Source organism: Oncorhynchus keta, chromosome 21 (genome assembly GCF_023373465.1).
Source record: "Oncorhynchus keta strain PuntledgeMale-10-30-2019 chromosome 21, Oket_V2, whole genome shotgun sequence".
NCBI classification, from domain to species: domain Eukaryota; kingdom Metazoa; phylum Chordata; class Actinopteri; order Salmoniformes; family Salmonidae; genus Oncorhynchus; species Oncorhynchus keta.
Window position 1 is genome coordinate 49,494,953 of NC_068441.1, and position 20,011 is coordinate 49,514,963.

The window sequence follows — 20,011 nt, forward strand, 5'->3', positions numbered from 1 at the left end:
GTAAAAGCCTCCACCGTTATCCTTACCTCAGCCAATTCGGGATTCTTGCCAATCTTGTCGTCATTTTGAGTAGGCAAATCACTCCAAGTCATTATTTGACGTTTATGTCTAAAACAAACGTCCAATACTGAAGTGAGTTGATGAGTCCTCATCGTGATATCTTTTGTTTCTCCCATGCAGGGCCTTAGTTTGTGGGTTTCTTCTCCATTCCAGACACTCATCATGTTCTAGACTGTTCTAAAGGGTTCCTACAGATGTAGGATCTTAATTTTAGCCAATTTGTTACAGCAGGAATATAATCCTGCAGCAACAGAAAATGTGAGTTATGTGGAGTAGAATTAATGGACATTTTTCGTAAGGGGAAGTCTGAAATGTCAAAGTGGAAATCACAAACTTTAGAATCCTTTTTAAACCTCAAATACACTACAAGTTTAAAATATCCTGCAATGCAGGAAAGTTATCCTGTAACAGGGGTGATCAAATTAAGATCCTACATCTGTATACTGTATTATCCTCCTCACCATGATATAATTTCCTCCCCATGCAGAGCCAGAGTTTGTGGGTTCCTTCTCCATTCCAGACACACAAAGTGTGGACGATGACAAGGTTTACTTCTTCTTAAAGGAGACAGCTGTAGAGTCCAGCCAGTGGGACAAGAGGGTTTACAGTAGAGTGGCACGCATCTGCAAGGTAAATAGGAATTCGCTACAATATTTTCACAAAGGGCTTGACAGCAGACCCTACAGTGGCAGGCAAATCCTACAGTAACATCAGATCCTACAGTAACAGCAGATCCTACAGTAACACCAGATCCTACAGTAACACCAGATCCTACAGTAACACCAGATCATACAGTAACATCAGATCCTACAGTAACAGATCCTACAGTAACATATCCTACAGTAACATCAGATCCCACAGTAACAGCAGATCCTACAGTAACAGTGATCCTATATTAACAGCAGATTCTATAGTAACATCATATCCTATATTAACAGCAGATTCTACAGTAACAGCATATCCTATATTAACATCAGATCCTACAGTAACAGCAGATCCTACAGTAGCAGATCCTACAGTAACAGATCCTACAGTAACAGCAGATCCTACAGTAACAGCAGATCCTACAGTAACATCAGATCCTACAGTAACATCAGAGCCTACAGTAACAGCAGATCCTACAGTAACAGCAGATCATATATTAACAGCAGATCCTACAGTAACAGCAGATCCTACAGTAACAGATCCTACAGTAACAGCATATCCTATATTAACAGCATATCCTATATTAACAGCAGATCCTATATTAACAGCAGATCCTACAGTAACATCAGATCCTACAGTAACATCAGATCCTACAGTGACAGATCCTACAGTAACAGAGATTCTACAGTAACTGCAGATCCTACAGTAACAGATCCTACAGTAAGATCAGATCCTACAGTAACATCAGATTCTACAGTAACAGCAGTCTACAGTAACAGCCGATCCTACAGTAACAGATCCTAGAGTAACAGCAGTCTACAGTAACAGCAGATCCCACAGTAACATCAGATCCTACAGTAACATCAGATCATACAGTAACATCAGAGCCTACAGTAACAGCAGATCCTACAGTAACAGATCCTACATTAACAGCAGATCCTACAGTAACAGATCCTACAGTAACATCAGATCCTACAGTAACAGATCCTACAGTAACAGCAGATCCTACAGTAACATCAGATCATACAGTAACAGCAGATCCTACAGTAACAGATCCTAGAGTAACATCAGATCATACAGTAACATCAGATCATACAGTAACAGCAGATCCTACAGTAACAGATCCTAGAGTAACATCAGATCCTACAGTAACAGATCCTAGAGTAACATCAGATCATACAGTAACATCAGATCCTACAGTAACAGCAGATCCTACAGTAACAGATCCTAGAGTAACATCAGATCCTACAGTAACACCAGATCCTACAGTAACAGCAGATCCTACAGTAACAGATCCTACAGTAACATCAGATCCTACAGTAACATCAGATCCTACAGTAACAGCAGATCCTACAGTAACAGCAGATCCTACAGTAACAGCAGATCCTACAGTAACAGATCCTATATTAACAGCATATCCTACAGTAACACCAGATCCTACAGTAACAGATCCTATATTAACAGCAGATCCTACAGTAACAGCAGATCCTACAGTAACAGCCGATCCTACAGTAACAGCAGAGCCTACAGTAACATATCCTAGAGTAACAGCACTCTACAGTAACAGCATATCCTACAGTAACAGCAGATCCTACAGTAACAGCAGAGCCTACAGTAACAGATCCTAGAGTAACAGCAGTCTACAGTAACAGCAGTCTACAGTAACAGCAGATCCTACAGTAACAGCAGATCCTACAGTAACAGCAGATCCTACAGTAACAGCAGATCCTACAGTAACATCAGATCATACAGTAACAGCAGATCCTACAGTAACATCAGATCATACAGTAACAGCAGATCCTACAGTAACAGATCCTACAGTAACAGCAGATCCTACAGTGACCGATTTGAATGAAATTAGTGAGACTAAAAGTACCTAACTGAGAGATATGTAGGTGTTGGTTTCATGTCCGATCTCCTCCTCTGTGTCTCCCGTTAGAATGACGTCGGAGGGAAGAGGAGTCTGATTAATCGTTGGAGTACCTTCCTCAAGGCCCGTCTGGTGTGTTCTGTACCAGGACCTGGGGGACTGGACACACAGTTTGATGAGCTCGGTACTCTTTATCTACACTGCTGAAATGTTTTTTTTAATGTTTTTTAATTAACATTTACATTTGTATTATCATGACTTTGATAAGAGGAAATTATTGAATTGTTTGTTTAGTGGTTTGGTTTTCTGGCTTGTAACTTTTTTCACTTTTGATTGCCAGTGTTTCGGGGTACAATGTCCTGGTAAAATGAGTACAGGTCATTATGCTAGCATGAAAAGGTATTCCTTTTGTTAATGGTCTCTGACTGTGGTTCCCCACTGTGATTCATTTCAGAGGATATCTTCATTCTGGAGACCAAAGACGACCAGAACCCTGTCATCTACGGAGTTTTCTCAACCTCCAGGTGAGTTTGGGCTTTAAACATTTCACAACAAATATTATTGTACGATTCATATGATTAATTTTATGACAATAACTGACAATGATTTAATGACTGGTTTTATTTTAAAGTGGAATTGACAGTGTTTTAATTAACTACTTTGCAGATATGATACAAACAGACAATCATAATCTCAATAAAAAAAAATCAAATTCCTAGTTTAAGCTACAAAACTAGCTTTATAAGAGTTTTTAAAAATAGGTTCTATTCGACTCAGAGTTCCACGACGTACACTAAGGTTGTTGGCAGAATAGATGGATGTAGTTCACCTTCACCTATTTAACCAGGTAGGCTAGTTGAGAACACGTTCTCATTTACAACTGCGACCTGGACCAAGATAAAGAAAAGCAGATGAATATATAATTCACCAATACATTTCTTGGTAGTCCAAAACATATTGCTGTCAGGTGGTAAATCACAGCTGACCTGGTACATTGTTTGTCTCTCACTCTGTCTCCCAGCCAGGTGCAGGAGACTCCATTCCTCCCTTCTCTCTTTCTCTCTCCGTCTTGTTCCATTCAGGAGGCACTGTTTATGTTTCAATAACTCAATATTTTTGAGCAGAAATGTACACATGTAAATAAGGCAGGGAATGTCAATCAAACTAGCAAGGTGAACAATCACAAGTCAGTAATAATGTGGCTAATAGTATAGTGTACGTGTCAAACACAAGGCCCACGGGCCGAATAGAACACACCAGCCAGTCAATAGCTGAGTCATCTACTTTATCAAATTACAGCCTGATGTGCTCCCATCAGTGAATTCAAATGTTTTTCGTTTGTCCGGTTTGCTGTGTTCAGCAGAGGGAAAGTGTACAGACACATGCCACAGTCCTAGCTAGGCTACTAAAATGGTGCAGTCTGCCTTCGTTTTTTTAACGCTTGAAAATGAATAACCAAAAAACTAAACCTGCAACGACACACCAGGCAAAGGAGGAACATGTAGGGCTATCACAGCAACATTAGAGAAGTAGCCTTGGCTGGCTACTCAACAGCTACCGCACGGCAAGCGCCACCAGAGCACCAAGTCTAGGACCAAAAGGCTCCTCAACTGCTACCGCAAGGCAAGCGCTACCAGAGCACCAAGTCTAGGACCAAAAGGCTCCTTAACTGCTACCGCAAGGCAAGCGCTACCAGAGCACCAAGTCTAGGACCAAAAGGCTCCTCAACTGCTACCGCAAGGCAAGCGCTACCAGAGCACCAAGTCTAGGACCAAAAGGCTACCCAACAGCTACCGCAAGGCAAGCGCTACCAGAGCACCAAGTCTAGGACCAAAAGGCTACCCAACAGCTACCGCAAGGCAAGCGCTACCAGAGCACCAAGTCTAGGACCAAAAGGCTACCCAACAGCTACCGCAAGGCAAGCGCTACCAGAGCACCAAGTCTAGGACCAAAAGGCTCCTCAACTGCTACCGCAAGGCAAGCGCTACCAGAGCACCAAGTCTAGGACCAAAAGGCTACCAAACAGCTACCGCAAGGCAAGCGCTACCAGAGCACCAAGTCTAGGACCAAACGGCTACCCAACAGCTACCGCAAGGCAAGCGCTACCAGAGCACCAAGTCTAGGACCAAAAGGCTCCTCAACTGCTACCGCAGGGCAAGCGCTACCAGAGCACCAAGTCTAGGACCAAAAGGCTACCCAACAGCTACCGCAAGGCAAGCGCTACCAGAGCACCAAGTCTAGGACCAAAAGGCTACCCAACAGCTACCGCAAGGCAAGCGCTGCCAGAGCACCAAGTCTAGGACCAAAAGGCTCCTCAACTGCTACCACAAGGCAAGCGCTACCAGAGCACCAAGTCTAGGACCAAAAGGCCACCCAACAGCTACCGCAAGGCAAGCGCTACCAGAGCACCAAGTCTAGGACCAAAAGGCTCCTCAACTGCTACCGCAAGGCAAGCGCTACCAGAGCACCAAGTCTAGGACCAAAAGGCTACCCAAAAGCTACCGCAAGGCAAGCGCTACCAGAGCACCAAGTCTAGGACAAAAAAGGCTCCTCAACAGCATCTACCCCCAAGACATTAGACGACTGAATACTAGCCTGTACCCCTGCACACTGACTCGGTACCGGTGTCCCCCTGTATATAGCCTCCACATTGACTCTGTACTGGTGCATCCTGTATATAGCCTCCACATTGACTCTGTACCGGTACCCCCTGTATATAGGCTCCACATTGACTCTGTACCAGTACCCCCTGCATATAGCCTCCACATTGACTCTGTACCAGTACCCCCTGCATATAGCCTCCACATTGACTCTGTACCAGTACCCCCTGTATATAGCCTCCACATTGACTCTGTACCAGTACCCCCTGTATATAGGCTCCACATTCACTCTGTACCAGTACCCCCTGCATATAGCCTCCACATTGACTCTGTACCAGTACCCCTGTATATAACCTCCACATTGACTCTGTATGGGTACCCCTGTATATAGCCCCACATTGACTCTGTATACCCCTGTATAGCCTCCACATTGACTCTGTACCAGTACCCCCTGTATATAACCTCCACATTGACTCTGTATGGGTACCCCCTGTATATAGCCTCCACATTGACTCTGTACCGGTACCCCCTGTATATAGCCTCCACATTGACTCTGTACCGGTACCCCCTGTATATAGCCTCGTTATTGTTATTGTTATTGTTTTACTTTTAATTATTACTTTTTATTTTAGTCTACTTGCTCAATATTAGTTAAGGGCTTGTCAAGTAAGCATTTCACTACACTTGTTGTATTAGGCGTCTTTGACAAATAAATAATAATAAATAATACTGTAGTCAACCACACCAGTGACCCATACAGTAATACTGTATTCAACCACACCAGTGACCCATACAGTAATACTGTATTCAACCACACCAGTGACCCATACAGTAATACTGTATTCAACCACACCAGTGACCCATACAGTAATACTGTAGTCAACCACACCAGTGACCCATACAGTAATACTGTATTCAACCACACCAGTGACCCATACAGTAATACTGTAGTCAACCACACCAGTGACCCATACAGTAATACTGTAGTCAACCACACCAGTGACCCATACAGTAATACTGTATTCAACCACACCAGTGACCCATACAGTAATACTGTATTCAACCACACCAGTGACCCATACAGTAATACTGTAGTCAACCACACCAGTGACCCATACAGTAATACTGTATTCAACCACACTAGTGATCCATGCCGTGCATCAACAAAAAAAAGTCAGAACATGTTTTAAGTTGAAATGTTACAACAACATATAGCTAACGTTGTTGTTATTTGGAATTATTAAATACCTTTTGATTTGGATCGCATTATATCTGCAAGCATAGCAGCTAAGGCTGGACAACTGTTCCTCTTCTTTTCTTTTAATATGTTAAAATACTATGTACCAATTACATGATTATTATTATTTACAGTATAAAGAACCATATTTGGCCAGTTTTGGTCGCAGTTGCATGTGTTTTGTTGTTGTTGTATAAACTAATAGGCTGTCTGGCCATGCAAATTCTTTTTTTTTTTTTTTCAATACAGCCCGTGTGCTGATTGTGTTTGACACCCCTGGGATGCCATGTCATTGGATAAGTGGGGGAGTGACTGAATATATCCCCTCATATCGTTTATCAGGGGCTACACAGCTAGAGATACAGGTGTCATTTGATTAGCTGTACACCAGTGACAAGAAATGACCCATACAGTAATACTGTATTGAATTCAACCACACCAGTGACCCATTTGCTGTATTCAACCACACCTATGCTAAACTTAAAACTGACTGTTATCCACAGTTAGCATATCTATTAGTTGTCAATGAAATTATAAGGCGAGACCCAGATGCAGATACTGTTTCAGAGTCCAAGATGTTTATTCAACAATCCCAAAGGGGTGGGCAAGAGAATGGTGGTGGACAGGCAGACCAGGTCAAAACCAGATCAGAGTCCAGGAGGTACAGAGTGACCCAGGAGGTACAGATTCAACAGGAGGATCCATGAGTGGTCAGACAAAAAAGTCAGAACATGTTTTAGGTTGAAATGTTACAGACAGGAGGTAGCTAACGTTGCAGTTATTTGGAGGTACCTTTTGATTTGGTCGACAGGATATCTGCAGAGTAGCAGACAGGCTGGTACAACTGTTCAATAGGTTAAAATACTATGTACCAGACAGGAGGTTATTTACAGTATAAAGAACCAGGAGTTTTGTACAGAGTGGCAGACAGGTTGTTGTATAAACAGATGGCAGACAGGAGGTAAGAGTGGCAATACAGGAGGTGCAGATTGGCAGACAGGCTCGGGTGCATGTCATTGGATAAGTGGGGAGACAGTATATCTGCATATCGGAGGGGCTCCGCAGCTAGAGATATAAGGTGAATGCAGGTAGAAGGTCAGGCAGGCAGGTAAGAGTGGCAAAGGCTTAAATGTAAATGGGCAGGTGTCATTTGATTAGCTAGCAAGAAAGGAAACTCTTTGCTAGCAAGGCAGGTAGAACGGTTATCCAGGCAGGCAGGTCAGAAATTATAAGGCAGACAGATGCAGATGGTCAGGGCAGATGTAGAGTGGCAACCCAGGCTCGTGGTCAGGGCAGGCAGAGTGGTCAAACCAGTTCAGAGTCAAGGCAGGTACAGAGTGGCAGGCAGGCGGGTCAGAGTGGCAGAAGGCTCAGGCAGGGCAGGTAGAGTGGCAGACAGGCTCATGGTCAAGGCAGGTAGAATGGTCAGGCAGGCGGGTACAGAGTGGCAGACAGGCTCGAGGTCAGGGCACGCAGAATGGTCAGGCAGGCAGGTACAGAGTGGCAGACAGGCTCATGGTCAAGGCAGGTAGAATGTTCAGGCAGGCGGGTACAGAGTCCAGAAAACAGGCAAGGGTCAAAACCGGAAGGACTAGAAAAAGGAGAATAGAAGCAGGAGTACGGGAAAACCACTGGTTGACTTGGAACATACAAGATGAACTGGCACAGAGAGACAGGAAACACAAGGATAAATACACTGGGGAAAATAAGAGACACCTGGAGGGGGTGGAGACAATCACAAGGACAGGTGAAACAGATCAGGGTGTGACAGAAATGTATTTGGCAGGCAGGCAGGCAGGCAGGCAGGCAAGTTCCCATTCAGTTATCAAAACATGGGTTGGGACAAGCACGCTTTGGCAGGCAAGCTGCAGAAGGACGAGCAGGCTACTGGAAAAAGTTTGTGATGGTTTATCTACTGTTCCCTCGTTAGATTTGAGCTCATCTCGCTCTGGCTAACATTAGTTGTTGATCTTGTTGTTGTTGATGCGCTTAGGCAACTGAGGGAGAGAGAGCCTAACTTTTCATGGTTGTTTGATCAATAGGATTGTAAAAGTTCCCAAATGTAAGAGGACTCCTGTGGTGTTTTACATATTTTCAGAAATCCATTCAGGGGTACTTTTCTTTATTTTGGTAAATGAGTTGTAATGATCTGAAGTGGTGCTGTTGTTTACTTCCTGTAAACACGCGGTCCAGTTGAAATTGAACGATGGCAGGCCCGTGTTGCATATAGGCTGTAGTTCTGATTGGCTATGGCTCAACGGTCTGCATTCCCGGCCCTGGAAAAGACAGATGTTTTTTTACCAGGTTTCATTTACTATTAATTAGGAAAATGACAAACTAGGTTGCTATAGAAATTTAACAAATGCCTTACTTTACGTAATTCCCAGACATTACATTCATTTACAAAATGACCAAATCTAACTGCTCGCTTGTCAGAAAATATAAAAAATATTCTTATTCTTCCTGGGTGTGTATATGAACTGATTAAAAAAATATTTAATTTTGCTTAAACACTGTCAGTTCCCCTTTTAAGAACTTAGAGGAAGTACACTTTCACTGTATTGCAGATCTTTTATCTGTGAACAAATGAAAATGTACGATTCTCAGTGAGAATCTCCCTAAAAGACAACATACCAAAAAACGTTAAAAGGATGTTCTCTAGTTCCTTAACAAAACAACCAGCCTGACACGTGCACTCTTCCATCCCCCTGACACGTGCACGCTCCCGTCTCAGGGCTGCAGTGACCCCAGGGGTTATTGAGGGGTCAGGGGTGGTGAGGCCCGGCTGGGTGTGTTATTGTAACCCACCCGGATACATGTTAACACTCTCTTACCCTTTCCACCTTCCTCTCCCCTCCCTCTCTTTCTTTCCTTTTTCTATCTCCCCCTCTCTCGCTCTCTCTCTGTCTCTTTCCTTTCCTTCCTCCCCTCCTCTCCCCTTCTCTCTCTCTGTCTCTTTCCTTCCTCCCCTCCTCTCCCCCCTCTCTCTCTCTGTCTCTTTCCTTTCCTTACTCCCATCCTCTCCCCCCTCTCTCTCTGTCTCTTTCCTTTCCTTCCTCCCCCCCTCTCCCCCCTCTCTCTCTGTCTCTTTCCTTTCCTTCCTCCCCTCCTCTCCCCCCCTCTTTCTTACTCTGTGTTTTTTTCGTCCTCTCCTCTCCTCTCCTCTCCTCTCCTCTCCTCTCCTCTCCTCTCCTCTCCTCTCCTCTCCTCTCCTCTCCTCTCCTCAGCATTGTAACCCCCCTCTCTGTCTCTTCTCTCCCCTAGTTCTGTCTTCAGAGGGTCAGCAGTGTGTGTCTACTCTATGGCCTCTATCAGGGCAGCCTTCAACGGTCCGTTCGCCCACAAGGAAGGGCCTGACTACCGCTGGGTGGAGTACAAGGGGAGGATCCCATATCCACGACCTGGCACTGTGAGTTTCTCAGCAGGGATGGAAGTGACAGACAGACGGATGGACAAACAGACAGACAGCGAAGCAAGCAGAAAGAGAGACAGGCAGGCACACAGATTGACAAATCATAAAAATTACATTTACATTTACATTTAAGTCATTTAGCAGACGCTCTTATCCAGAGCGACTTACAAATTGGTGCATTCACCTTATGACATCCAGTAGAACAGTCACTTTACAATAGTGCATCTAAATCTTAAAGGGGGGGGGGGGTGAGAAGGATTACTTACCCTATCCTAGGTATTCCTTAAAGAGGTGGGGTTTCAGGTGTCTCCGGAAGGTGGTGATTGACTCCGCTGTCCTGGCGTCGTGAGGGTGTTTGTTCCACCATTGGGGGCCAGAGCAGCGAACAGTTTTGACTGGGCTGAGCGGGAACTGTACTTCCTCAGTGGTAGGGAGGCGAGCAGGCCAGAGGTGGATGAACGCAGTGCCCTTGTTTGGGTGTAGGGCCTGATCAGAGCCTGGAGGTACTGAGGTGCCGTTCCCCTCACAGCTCCGTAGGCAAGCACCATGGTCTTGTAGCGGATGCGAGCTTCAACTGGAAGCCAGTGGAGAGAGCGGAGGAGCGGGGTGACGTGAGAGAACTTGGGAAGGTTGAACACCAGACGGGCTGCGGCGTTCTGGATGAGTTGTAGGGGTTTAATGGCACAGGCAGGGAGCCCAGCCAACAGCGAGTTGCAGTAATCCAGTCGGGAGATGACAAGTGCCTGGATTAGGACCTGCGCCGCTTCCTGTGTGAGGCAGGGTCGTACTCTGCGGATGTTGTAGAGCATGAACCTACAGGAACGGGCCACCGCCTTGATGTTAGTTGAGAACGACAGGGTGTTGTCCAGGATCACGCCAAGGTTCTTAGCGCTCTGGGAGGAGGACACAATGGAGTTGTCAACCGTGATGGCGAGATCATGGAACGGGCAGTCCTTCCCCGGGAGGAAGAGCAGCTCCGTCTTGCCGAGGTTCAGCTTGAGGTGGTGATCCGTCATCCACACTGATATGTCTGCCAGACATGCAGAGATGCGATTCGCCACCTGGTCATCAGAAGGGGGAAAGGAGAAGATTAATTGTGTGTCGTCTGCATAGCAATGATAGGAGAGACCATGTGAGGTTATGACAGAGCCAAGTGACTTGGTGTATAGCGAGAATAGGAGAGGGCCTAGAACAGAGCCCTGGGGGACACCAGTGGTGAGAGCGCGTGGTGAGGAGACAGAAAATAAAAAAACAGATGTGCTTGATTGAGCCTTTTACAACGGAACCAATCGAAAAGTCCCAAAAGTGTAAACCCCGCCCCCCTGGCACTCCAGGCGAGCTTAAGGAAACTCTCAAAATATTTGAAAGGTTTCAAAAAGTATTTGAATCTGGTGGCAGACAGGCAACACGTGTGTTGATTTAAACAAGCTGATAAAGCTGTTGGACACTTACCACTGGCTGGTTGATTATAACAAGCTGATAAAGCTGTTGGACACTTACCACTGGCTGGTTGATTATAACAAGCTGATAAAGCTGTTGGACACTTACCACTGGCTGGTTGATTATAACAAGCTGATAAAGCTGTTGGAAGCTAACGACTGGCTGGTTGATTATAACAAGCTGATAAAGCTGTTGGAAGCTAACCACTGGCTGGTTGATTATAACAAGCTGATAAAGCTGTTGGACACTTACCACTGGCTGGTTGATTATAACAAGCTGATAAAGCTGTTGGACACTTACCGCTGGCTGGTTGATTATAACAAGCTTATAAAGCTGTTGGACACTAACCACTGGCTGGTTGATTATAACAAGCTGATAAAGCTGTTGGACACTAACCACTGGCTGGTTGATTATAACAAGCTGATAAAGCTGTTGGACACTTACCACTGGCTGGTTGATTATAACAAGCTGATAAAGCTGTTGGACACTTACCACTGGCTGGTTGATTATAACAAGCTGATAAAGCTGTTGGACACTTACAACTGGCTGGTTGATTATAACAAGCTGATAAAGCTGTTGGAAGCTAACCACTGGCTGGTTGATTTAAACAAGCTGATAAAGCTGTTGGACTCTGACCGCTGGCTGGTTGATTATAACAAGCTGATAAAGCTGTTGGACGCTTACCACTGGCTGGTTGATTATAACAAGCTGATAAAGCTGTTGGACACTAACCACTGGCTGGTTGATTATAACAAGCTGATAAAGCTGTTGGACACTAACCACTGGCTGGTTGATTATAACAAGCTGATAAAGCTGTTGGACACTAACAACTGGCTGGTTGATTATAACAAGCTGATAAAGCTGTTGGAAGCTAACGACTGGCTGGTTGATTATAACAAGCTGATAAAGCTGTTGGACACTTACCACTGGCTGGTTGATTATAACAAGCTGATAAAGCTGTTGGACTCTGACCGCTGGCTGGTTGATTATAACAAGCTGATAAAGCTGTTGGACACTTACCACTGGCTGGTTGATTATAACAAGCTGATAAAGCTGTTGGACACTAACCACTGGCTGGTTGATTATAACAAGCTGATAAAGCTGTTGGACACTTACCACTGGCTGGTTGATTATAACAAGCTGATAAAGCTGTTGGACACTAACCACTGGCTGGTTGATTATAACAAGCTGATAAAGCTGTTGGAAGCTAACGACTAGCTGGTTGATTATAACAAGCTGATAAAGCTGTTGGACGCTTACCACTGGCTGGTTGATTATAACAAGCTGATAAAGCTGTTGGACACTTACCACTGGCTGGTTGATTTAAACAAGCTGATAAAGCTGTTGGACACTAACCACTGGCTGGTTGATTATAACAAGCTGATAAAACTGTTGGAATCTGACCGCTGGCTGGTTGATTATAACAAGCTGATAAAGCTGTTGGACGCTTACCACTGGCTGGTTGATTATAACAAGCTGATAAAGCTGTTGGACACTTACCACTGGCTGGTTGATTTAAACAAGCTGATAAAGCTGTTGGACACTAACCACTGGCTGGTTGATTATAACAAGCTGATAAAACTGTTGGAATCTGACCGCTGGCTGGTTGATTATAACAAGCTGATAAAGCTGTTGGACACTTACCACTGGCTGGTTGATTTAAACAAGCTGATAAAACTGTTGGAATCTGACCGCTGGCTGGCTGGTTGATTTAAACAAGCTGATAAAGCTGTTGGACACTTACCACTGGCTGGTTGATTTAAACAAGCTGATAAAACTGTTGGAATCTGACCGCTGGCTGGTTGATTTAACACCTCGGCTATGCATTCCCCTGGGAAGTGGTAACTTGTCAGCCAGAGGCTTCAGGGGAATGTTAAATGTGTTTTAGTGCTCTGTCGGAAGTGGCTGGATCTCACTGTTATTCTAGTCCCCCTGTTAGGGAACACTACAGGCAGTGGAGCGGCTCCTTGGATGTGCTTGATTACCACACACACACACACACACACACACACACACACACACACACACACACACACACACACACACCACACACACACACACACACACACACACTTCCTTGAAAGTGGTTGATTACTAGGGTCAGGGATGCCAGTGTTTTGGTTACATGATTAAAATTCAAGTGAAACAGCTTCACATCATCATCCAGGGTAATTTTAACCCCTGAGTCACTGAACAGCACGCACAGAGAGAGAGTAATGGCAGCCACATTTCAAAGGAAATAATAGGAGTTTAAATGAGAGTCTGTTGCCAGTTTAAACACCACATGATGCTCATGCTTGTCATATCAGTGATTTTGTTTTGCCAGGATGGTAGGAGGAAATGACTCTGACAATTGAAGATCAAATGACCTTCCTTAGATTATATAAGTAGCTGTGCTTTGCTTCAGTGTTACATTTTGCCGTCTCTTTTGCGATCAAAGTGCTGTTGATTTGAATAATAAAACATGAAACAAAACCAGTCATCCAACTAGAACAACAATAAAAACTATAACTCTGTGATCTGTGGTCACTGTGACCTCAAGTAATACTCCTTGAATTCTCCTTGAATAATCCTTGAATTCTCCTTGAATAATCCTTGAAATCTCCTTGAATAATCCTTTAATACTCCTTGAATAATCCTTGAATAATCCTTGAATTCCCCTTGAATAATCCTTGAATTCTCCTTTAATAATCCTTGAATAATCCTTGAATAATCCTTTAATACTCCTTGAATAATCCTTGAATAATCCTTGAATTCTCCTTGAATAATCCTTGACATCTCCTTGAATAATCTTTATTTTCTTTTATTTCACCTTTATTTAACCAGGTAGGCTTGCTGAGAACAAGTTCTCATTCGCAACTGCGACCTGGACCAAGATAAAGCAAAGCAGTTCGACACATACAACAACAGAGTTACACATGGAATAAACAAACATACAATCAATAATCTATATACAGCATGTGCCAATGAGGTAGGATAAGAGAGGAAAGGCAATAAATAGGCCATGGTGGTGAAGTAATTACAATTAAACACTGGAATGGTAGATGTGCAGAAGATGAATGTGCAAGTCGAGATACTGGGGTGCAAAGGAGCAAAATAAATAAATAAATGCAGTATGGGGATGGAGTAGTTAGATGGGCTATTTACCGATGGGCTATGTACAGGTGCAATGATCTGTAAGCTGCTCTGACAGCTGGTGCTTGAAGTTAGTGAGTTTCCAGCTTCAGCGATTTTTGCAGTTTGTTCCATTGGCAGCAGAGAACTGGAAGGAAAGTCAGCCAAAGGAGGAATTGGATTTAGGGGTGACCAGTGAAATATATCTGCTGGAGCGCGTGCTGCGGGGGGTGCTACTATGGTGACCTTTGAACTGAGATAAGGCGGGGCTATACCTAGCAGAGACTTGGCAGTAGACTCTGCAGTAAATTGCTAATTCCCCTCCCTTTGGCAGCTCTATCTTGTCGGAAAATGTTATAGTTAGGGATGGAAATTTCAGGGTTTTTGGTGGTCTTCCTAAGCCAGGATTCAGACATGGCTCGGACATCTGGGTTGGCATAGTGTGCTAAGGCAGTGAATAAAACAAACTTGGGGAGGAGGCTTCTAATGTTAACACGCATGAAACCAAGGCCTGGAATGAACCTTTAATTGTCATTTTCGTTCCCCAGTGTCCCAGCGAAACGTATGACCCCCTCCACAAGTCTACTCGTGACTTCCCTGATGACGTAGTGAGCTTCATGAGGGGTCACCAGCTGATGTGGGAACCCATCCTTCCAATCACCCGCCGGCCTGTCTTCACCCACGTCAATGTGCCCTACACCCTACGAAGAGTAGTAGTAGACAGGGTTGATGCTGAGGATGGGCAGTATGACGTCCTACACCTGGGCACAGGTAAGAGAGTGTGAATGTGCTACACCCTACGAAGGGTAGTAGTCGACAGGGTGGATGCTGAGGATGGGCAGTATGACATCCTTCACCTGGGCACAGGTAAGAGAGTGTGAATGTGCTACACGAAGGGTACAGGGAGACAGTGTGGCTGGGGTGTAGTGTAGAAATGAACAGTGTTCCCAACACCCTACGAAGGGTACAGGGAGAAAGTGGGGCTGGGGTGTAGTAGTGAACAGTGTTCCCAACACCCTACGAAGGGTACAGGGAGAAGGTGGGGCTGGGGTGTAGTAGTGAACAGTGTTCCCAACACCCTACGAAGGGTACAGGGAGAAGGTGGGGCTGGGGTGTAGTAGTGAACAGTGTTCCCAACACCCTATGAAGGGTACAGGGAGAAGGTGGGGCTGGGGTGTAGTAGTGAACAGTGTTCCCAACACCCTACGAAGGGTACAGGGAGAAGGTGGGGCTGGGGTGTAGTAGTGAACAGTGTTCCCAACACCCTATGAAGGGTACAGGGAGAAGGTGGGGCTGGGGTGTAGTAGTGAACAGTGTTCCCAACACCCTACGAAGGGTACAGGGAGAAAGTGGGGCTGGGGTGTAGTAGTGAACAGTGTTCCCAACACCCTACGAAGGGTACAGGGAGAAGGTGGGGCTGGGGTGTAGTGTAGTAGTGAACAGTGTTCCCAACACCCTACGAAGGGTACAGGGAGAAGGTGGGGCTGGGGTGTAGTAGTGAACAGTGTTCCCAACACCCTATGAAGGGTACAGGGAGAAGGTGGGGCTGGGGTGTAGTAGTGAACAGTGTTCCCAACACCCTACGAAGGGTACAGGGAGAAGGTGGGGCTGGGGTGTAGTAGTGAACAGTGTTCCCAACACCCTACGAAGGGTACAGGGAGAAGGTGGGGCTGGGGTGTAGTGTAGTAGTGAACAGTGTTCCCAACACCCTACGAAGGGTACAGGGAGAAGGTGGGGCTGGGGTGTAGTAGTGAACAGTGTTCCCAACACCCTATGAAGGGTACAGGGAGAAGGTGGGGCTGGGGTGTAGTAGTGAACAGTGTTCCCAACACCCTACGAAGGGTACAGGGAGAAGGTGGGGCTGGGGTGTAGTAGTGAACAGTGTTCCCAACACCCTACGAAGGGTACAGGGAGAAGGTGGGGCTGGGGTGTAGTAGTGAACAGTGTTCCCAACACCCTACTAAGGGTGGATGCTGAGGATGGACAGTATAATATACCTGGGCACATGTCAAGTAAGAGAGAAGGCTGTCATAGTGAACACAGATGCCAACAGAAGGCTGTCATAGTGAACACAGACCAGATACCAACAGAAGGCTGTCATAGTGAACACAGACCAGATACCAACAGAAGGCTGTCATAGTGAACACAGACCAGATACCAACAGAAGGCTGTCATAGTGAACACAGATGCCAACAGAAGGCTGTCATAGTGAACACAGATGCCAACAGAAGGCTGTCATAGTGAACACAGACCAGATGCCAACAGAAGGCTGTCATAGTGAACACAGATACCAACAGAAGGCTGTCATAGTGAACACAGACCAGATACCAACAGAAGGCTGTCATAGTGAACACAGACCAGATACCAACAGAAGGCTGTCATAGTGAACACAGATACCAACAGAAGGCTGTCATAGTGAACACAGACCAGATGCCAACAGAAGGCTGTAATAGTGAACACAGATGCCAACAGAAGGCTGTCATAGTGAACACAGACCAGATACCAACAGAAGGCTGTCATAGTGAACACAGATGCCAACAGAAGGCTGTCATAGTGAACACAGACCAGATACCAACAGAAGGCTGTCATAGTGAACACAGACCAGATACCAACAGAAGGCTGTCATAGTGAACACAGACCAGATACCAACAGAAGGCTGTCATAGTGAACACAGATACCAACAGAAGGCTGTCATAGTGAACACAGACCAGATACCAACAGAAGGCTGTCATAGTGAACACAGACCAGATACCAACAGAAGGCTGTCATAGTGAACACAGACCAGATACCAACAGAAGGCTGTCATAGTGAACACAGACCAGATACCAACAGAAGGCTGTCATAGTGAACACAGACCAGATACCAACAGAAGGCTGTCATAGTGAACACAGATGCCAACAGAAGGCTGTCATAGTGAACACAGATGCCAACAGAAGGCTGTCATAGTGAACACAGACCAGATACCAACAGAAGGCTGTCATAGTGAACACAGATGCCAACAGAAGGCTGTCATAGTGAACACAGATACCAACAGAAGGCTGTCATAGTGAACACAGATGCCAACAGAAGGCTGTCATAGTGAACACAGACCAGATACCAACAGAAGGCTGTCATAGTGAACACAGACCAGATACCAACAGAAGGCTGTCATAGTGAACACAGACCAGATACCAACAGAAGGCTGTCATAGTGAACACAGATACCAACAGAAGGCTGTCATAGTGATCACAGACCAGATGCCAACAGAAGGCTGTCATAGTGAACACAGATGCCAACAGAAGGCTGTCATAGTGAACACAGACCAGATATTATTATATTATTATTATATTATTATATATTATTATATTATTATTATATTATACCAACAGAAGGCTGTCATAGTGAACACAGATGCCAACAGAAGGCTGTCATAGTGAACACAGACCAGATACCAACAGAAAGCTGTCATAGTGAACACAGACCAGATACCAACAGAAGGCTGTCATAGTGAACACAGATGCCAACAGAAGGCTGTCATAGTGAACACAGACCAGATACCAACAGAAGGCTGTCATAGTGAACACAGATGCCAACAGAAGGCTGTCATAGTGAACACAGATGCCAACAGAAGGCTGTCATAGTGAACACAGACCAGATGCCAACAGAAGGCTGTCATAGTGAACACAGATACCAACAGAAGGCTGTCATAGTGAACACAGACCATGGTCCTTCTGTAGCTCAGTTGGTAGAGCATGGCGCTTGTAACGCCAGGGTAGTGGGTTCGATTCCCGGGACCACCCATACGTAGAATGTATGCACACATGACTGTAAGTCGCTTTGGATAAAAGCGTCTGCTAAATGGCATATATTACCAACAGAAGGCTGTCATAGTGAACACAGATACCAACAGAAGGCTGTCATAGTGAACACAGATACCAACAGAAGGCTGTCATAGTGAACACAGACCAGATACCAACAGAAGGCTGTCATAGTGAACACAGACCAGATACCAACAGAAGGCTGTCATAGTGAACACAGATACCAACAGAAGGCTGTCATAGTGAACACAGATACCAACAGTAGAGAGGGGTCTGATACCAACAGTAGAGAGGGGTCTGATACCAACAGTAGAGAGGGGTCTGATACCAACAGTAGAGAGGGGGTCTGATACCAACAGTAGAGAGGGGACTGATACCAACAGTAGAGAGGGGTCTGATACCAACAGTAGAGAGGGGTCTGATACCAACAGTAGAGAGGGGGTCTGATACCAACAGTAGAGAGGGGACTGATACCAACAGTAGAGAGGGGACTGATACCAACAGTAGAGAGGGGACTGATACCAACAGTAGAGAGGGGGACTGATACCAACAGTAGAGAGGGGTCTGATACCAACAGTAGAGAGGGGACTGATACCAAGAGTAGAGAGGGGACTGATACCAATAGTACAGAGGGGTCTGATACCAACAGTAGAGAGGGGGACTGATACCAACAGTAGAGAGGGGGACTGATACCAACAGTAGAGAGGGGTCTGATACCAACAGTAGAGAGGGGTCTGATACCAACAGTAGAGAGGGGTCTGATACCAACAGTAGAGAGGGGGACTGATACCAACAGTAGAGAGGGGGACTGATACCAACAGTAGAGAGGGGGACTGATACCAACAGTAGAGAGGGGTCTGATACAACAGTAGAGAGGGGACTGATACCAAGAGTAGAGAGGGGACTGATACCAATAGTACAGAGGGGTCTGATACCAACAGTAGAGAGGGGTCTGATACCAACAGTAGAGAGGGGACTGATACCAAGAGTAGAGAGGGGACTGATACCAAGAGTAGAGAGGGGACTGATACCAACAGTAGAGAGGGGTCTGATACCAACAGTAGAGAGGGGACTGATACCAACAGTAGAGAGGGGTCTGATACCAACAGTAGAGAGGGGTCTGATACCAACAGTAGAGAGGGGTCTGATACCAACAGTAGAGAGGGGTCTGATACCAACAGTAGAGAGGGGACTGATACCAAGAGTAGAGAGGGGACTGATACCAAGAGTAGAGAGGGGACTGATACCAACAGTAGAGAGGGGTCTGATACCAACAGTAGAGAGGGGGACTGATACCAACAGTAGAGAGGGGTCTGATACCAACAGTAGAGAGGGGTCTGATACCAACAGTAGAGAGGGGACTGATACCAACAGTAGAGAGGGGTCTGATACCAACAGTAGAGAGGGGACTGATACCCACAGTAGAGTGGGGGACTGATACCAACAGTAGAGAGGGGGTCTGATACCAACAGTAGAGAGGGGACTGATACCAACAGTAGAGAGGGGACTGATACCAACAGTAGAGAGGGGACTGATACCAACAGTAGAGAGGGGACTGATACCAAGAGTAGAGAGGGGACTGATACCAAGAGTAGAGAAGGGACTGATACCAAGAGTAGAGAGGGGTCTGATAACAACAGTAGAGTGGGGGACTGATACCAAGAGTAGAGAGGGGACTGATACCAAGAGTAGAGAGGGGACTGATACCAACAGTAGAGAGGGGACTGATACCAACAGTAGAGAGGGGTCTGATACCCACAGTACAGAGGGGTCTGATACCAACAGTAGAGAGGGGACTGATACCAACAGTAGAGAGGGGACTGATACCAACAGTAG

The 20,011-nt window shown here is 45.6% G+C and overlaps 1 protein-coding gene across 50 annotated transcripts in view; it reads left to right on the forward strand.

The window, feature by feature from the left end:
• The window catches only part of si:dkey-49n23.1 (semaphorin-3D), a 166,842-nt gene that overhangs the window by 124,183 nt on the left and 22,648 nt on the right, over positions 1-20,011 (forward strand). For all 50 annotated transcript variants that reach the window (XR_008074719.1, XR_008074732.1, XR_008074737.1 and 47 more), the window contains exons 8-12: positions 548-690; positions 2,645-2,759; positions 3,030-3,099; positions 9,677-9,821; positions 14,927-15,149. Coding sequence is in view for 1 of the 50 variants with exons in the window: in XM_052474135.1 (XP_052330095.1) it covers positions 548-690; positions 2,645-2,759; positions 3,030-3,099; positions 9,677-9,821; positions 14,927-15,149 (696 nt within the window). In the remaining 49 variants the exon portion in view is untranslated. The remainder of the gene's footprint in view (positions 1-547; positions 691-2,644; positions 2,760-3,029; positions 3,100-9,676; positions 9,822-14,926; positions 15,150-20,011) is intronic.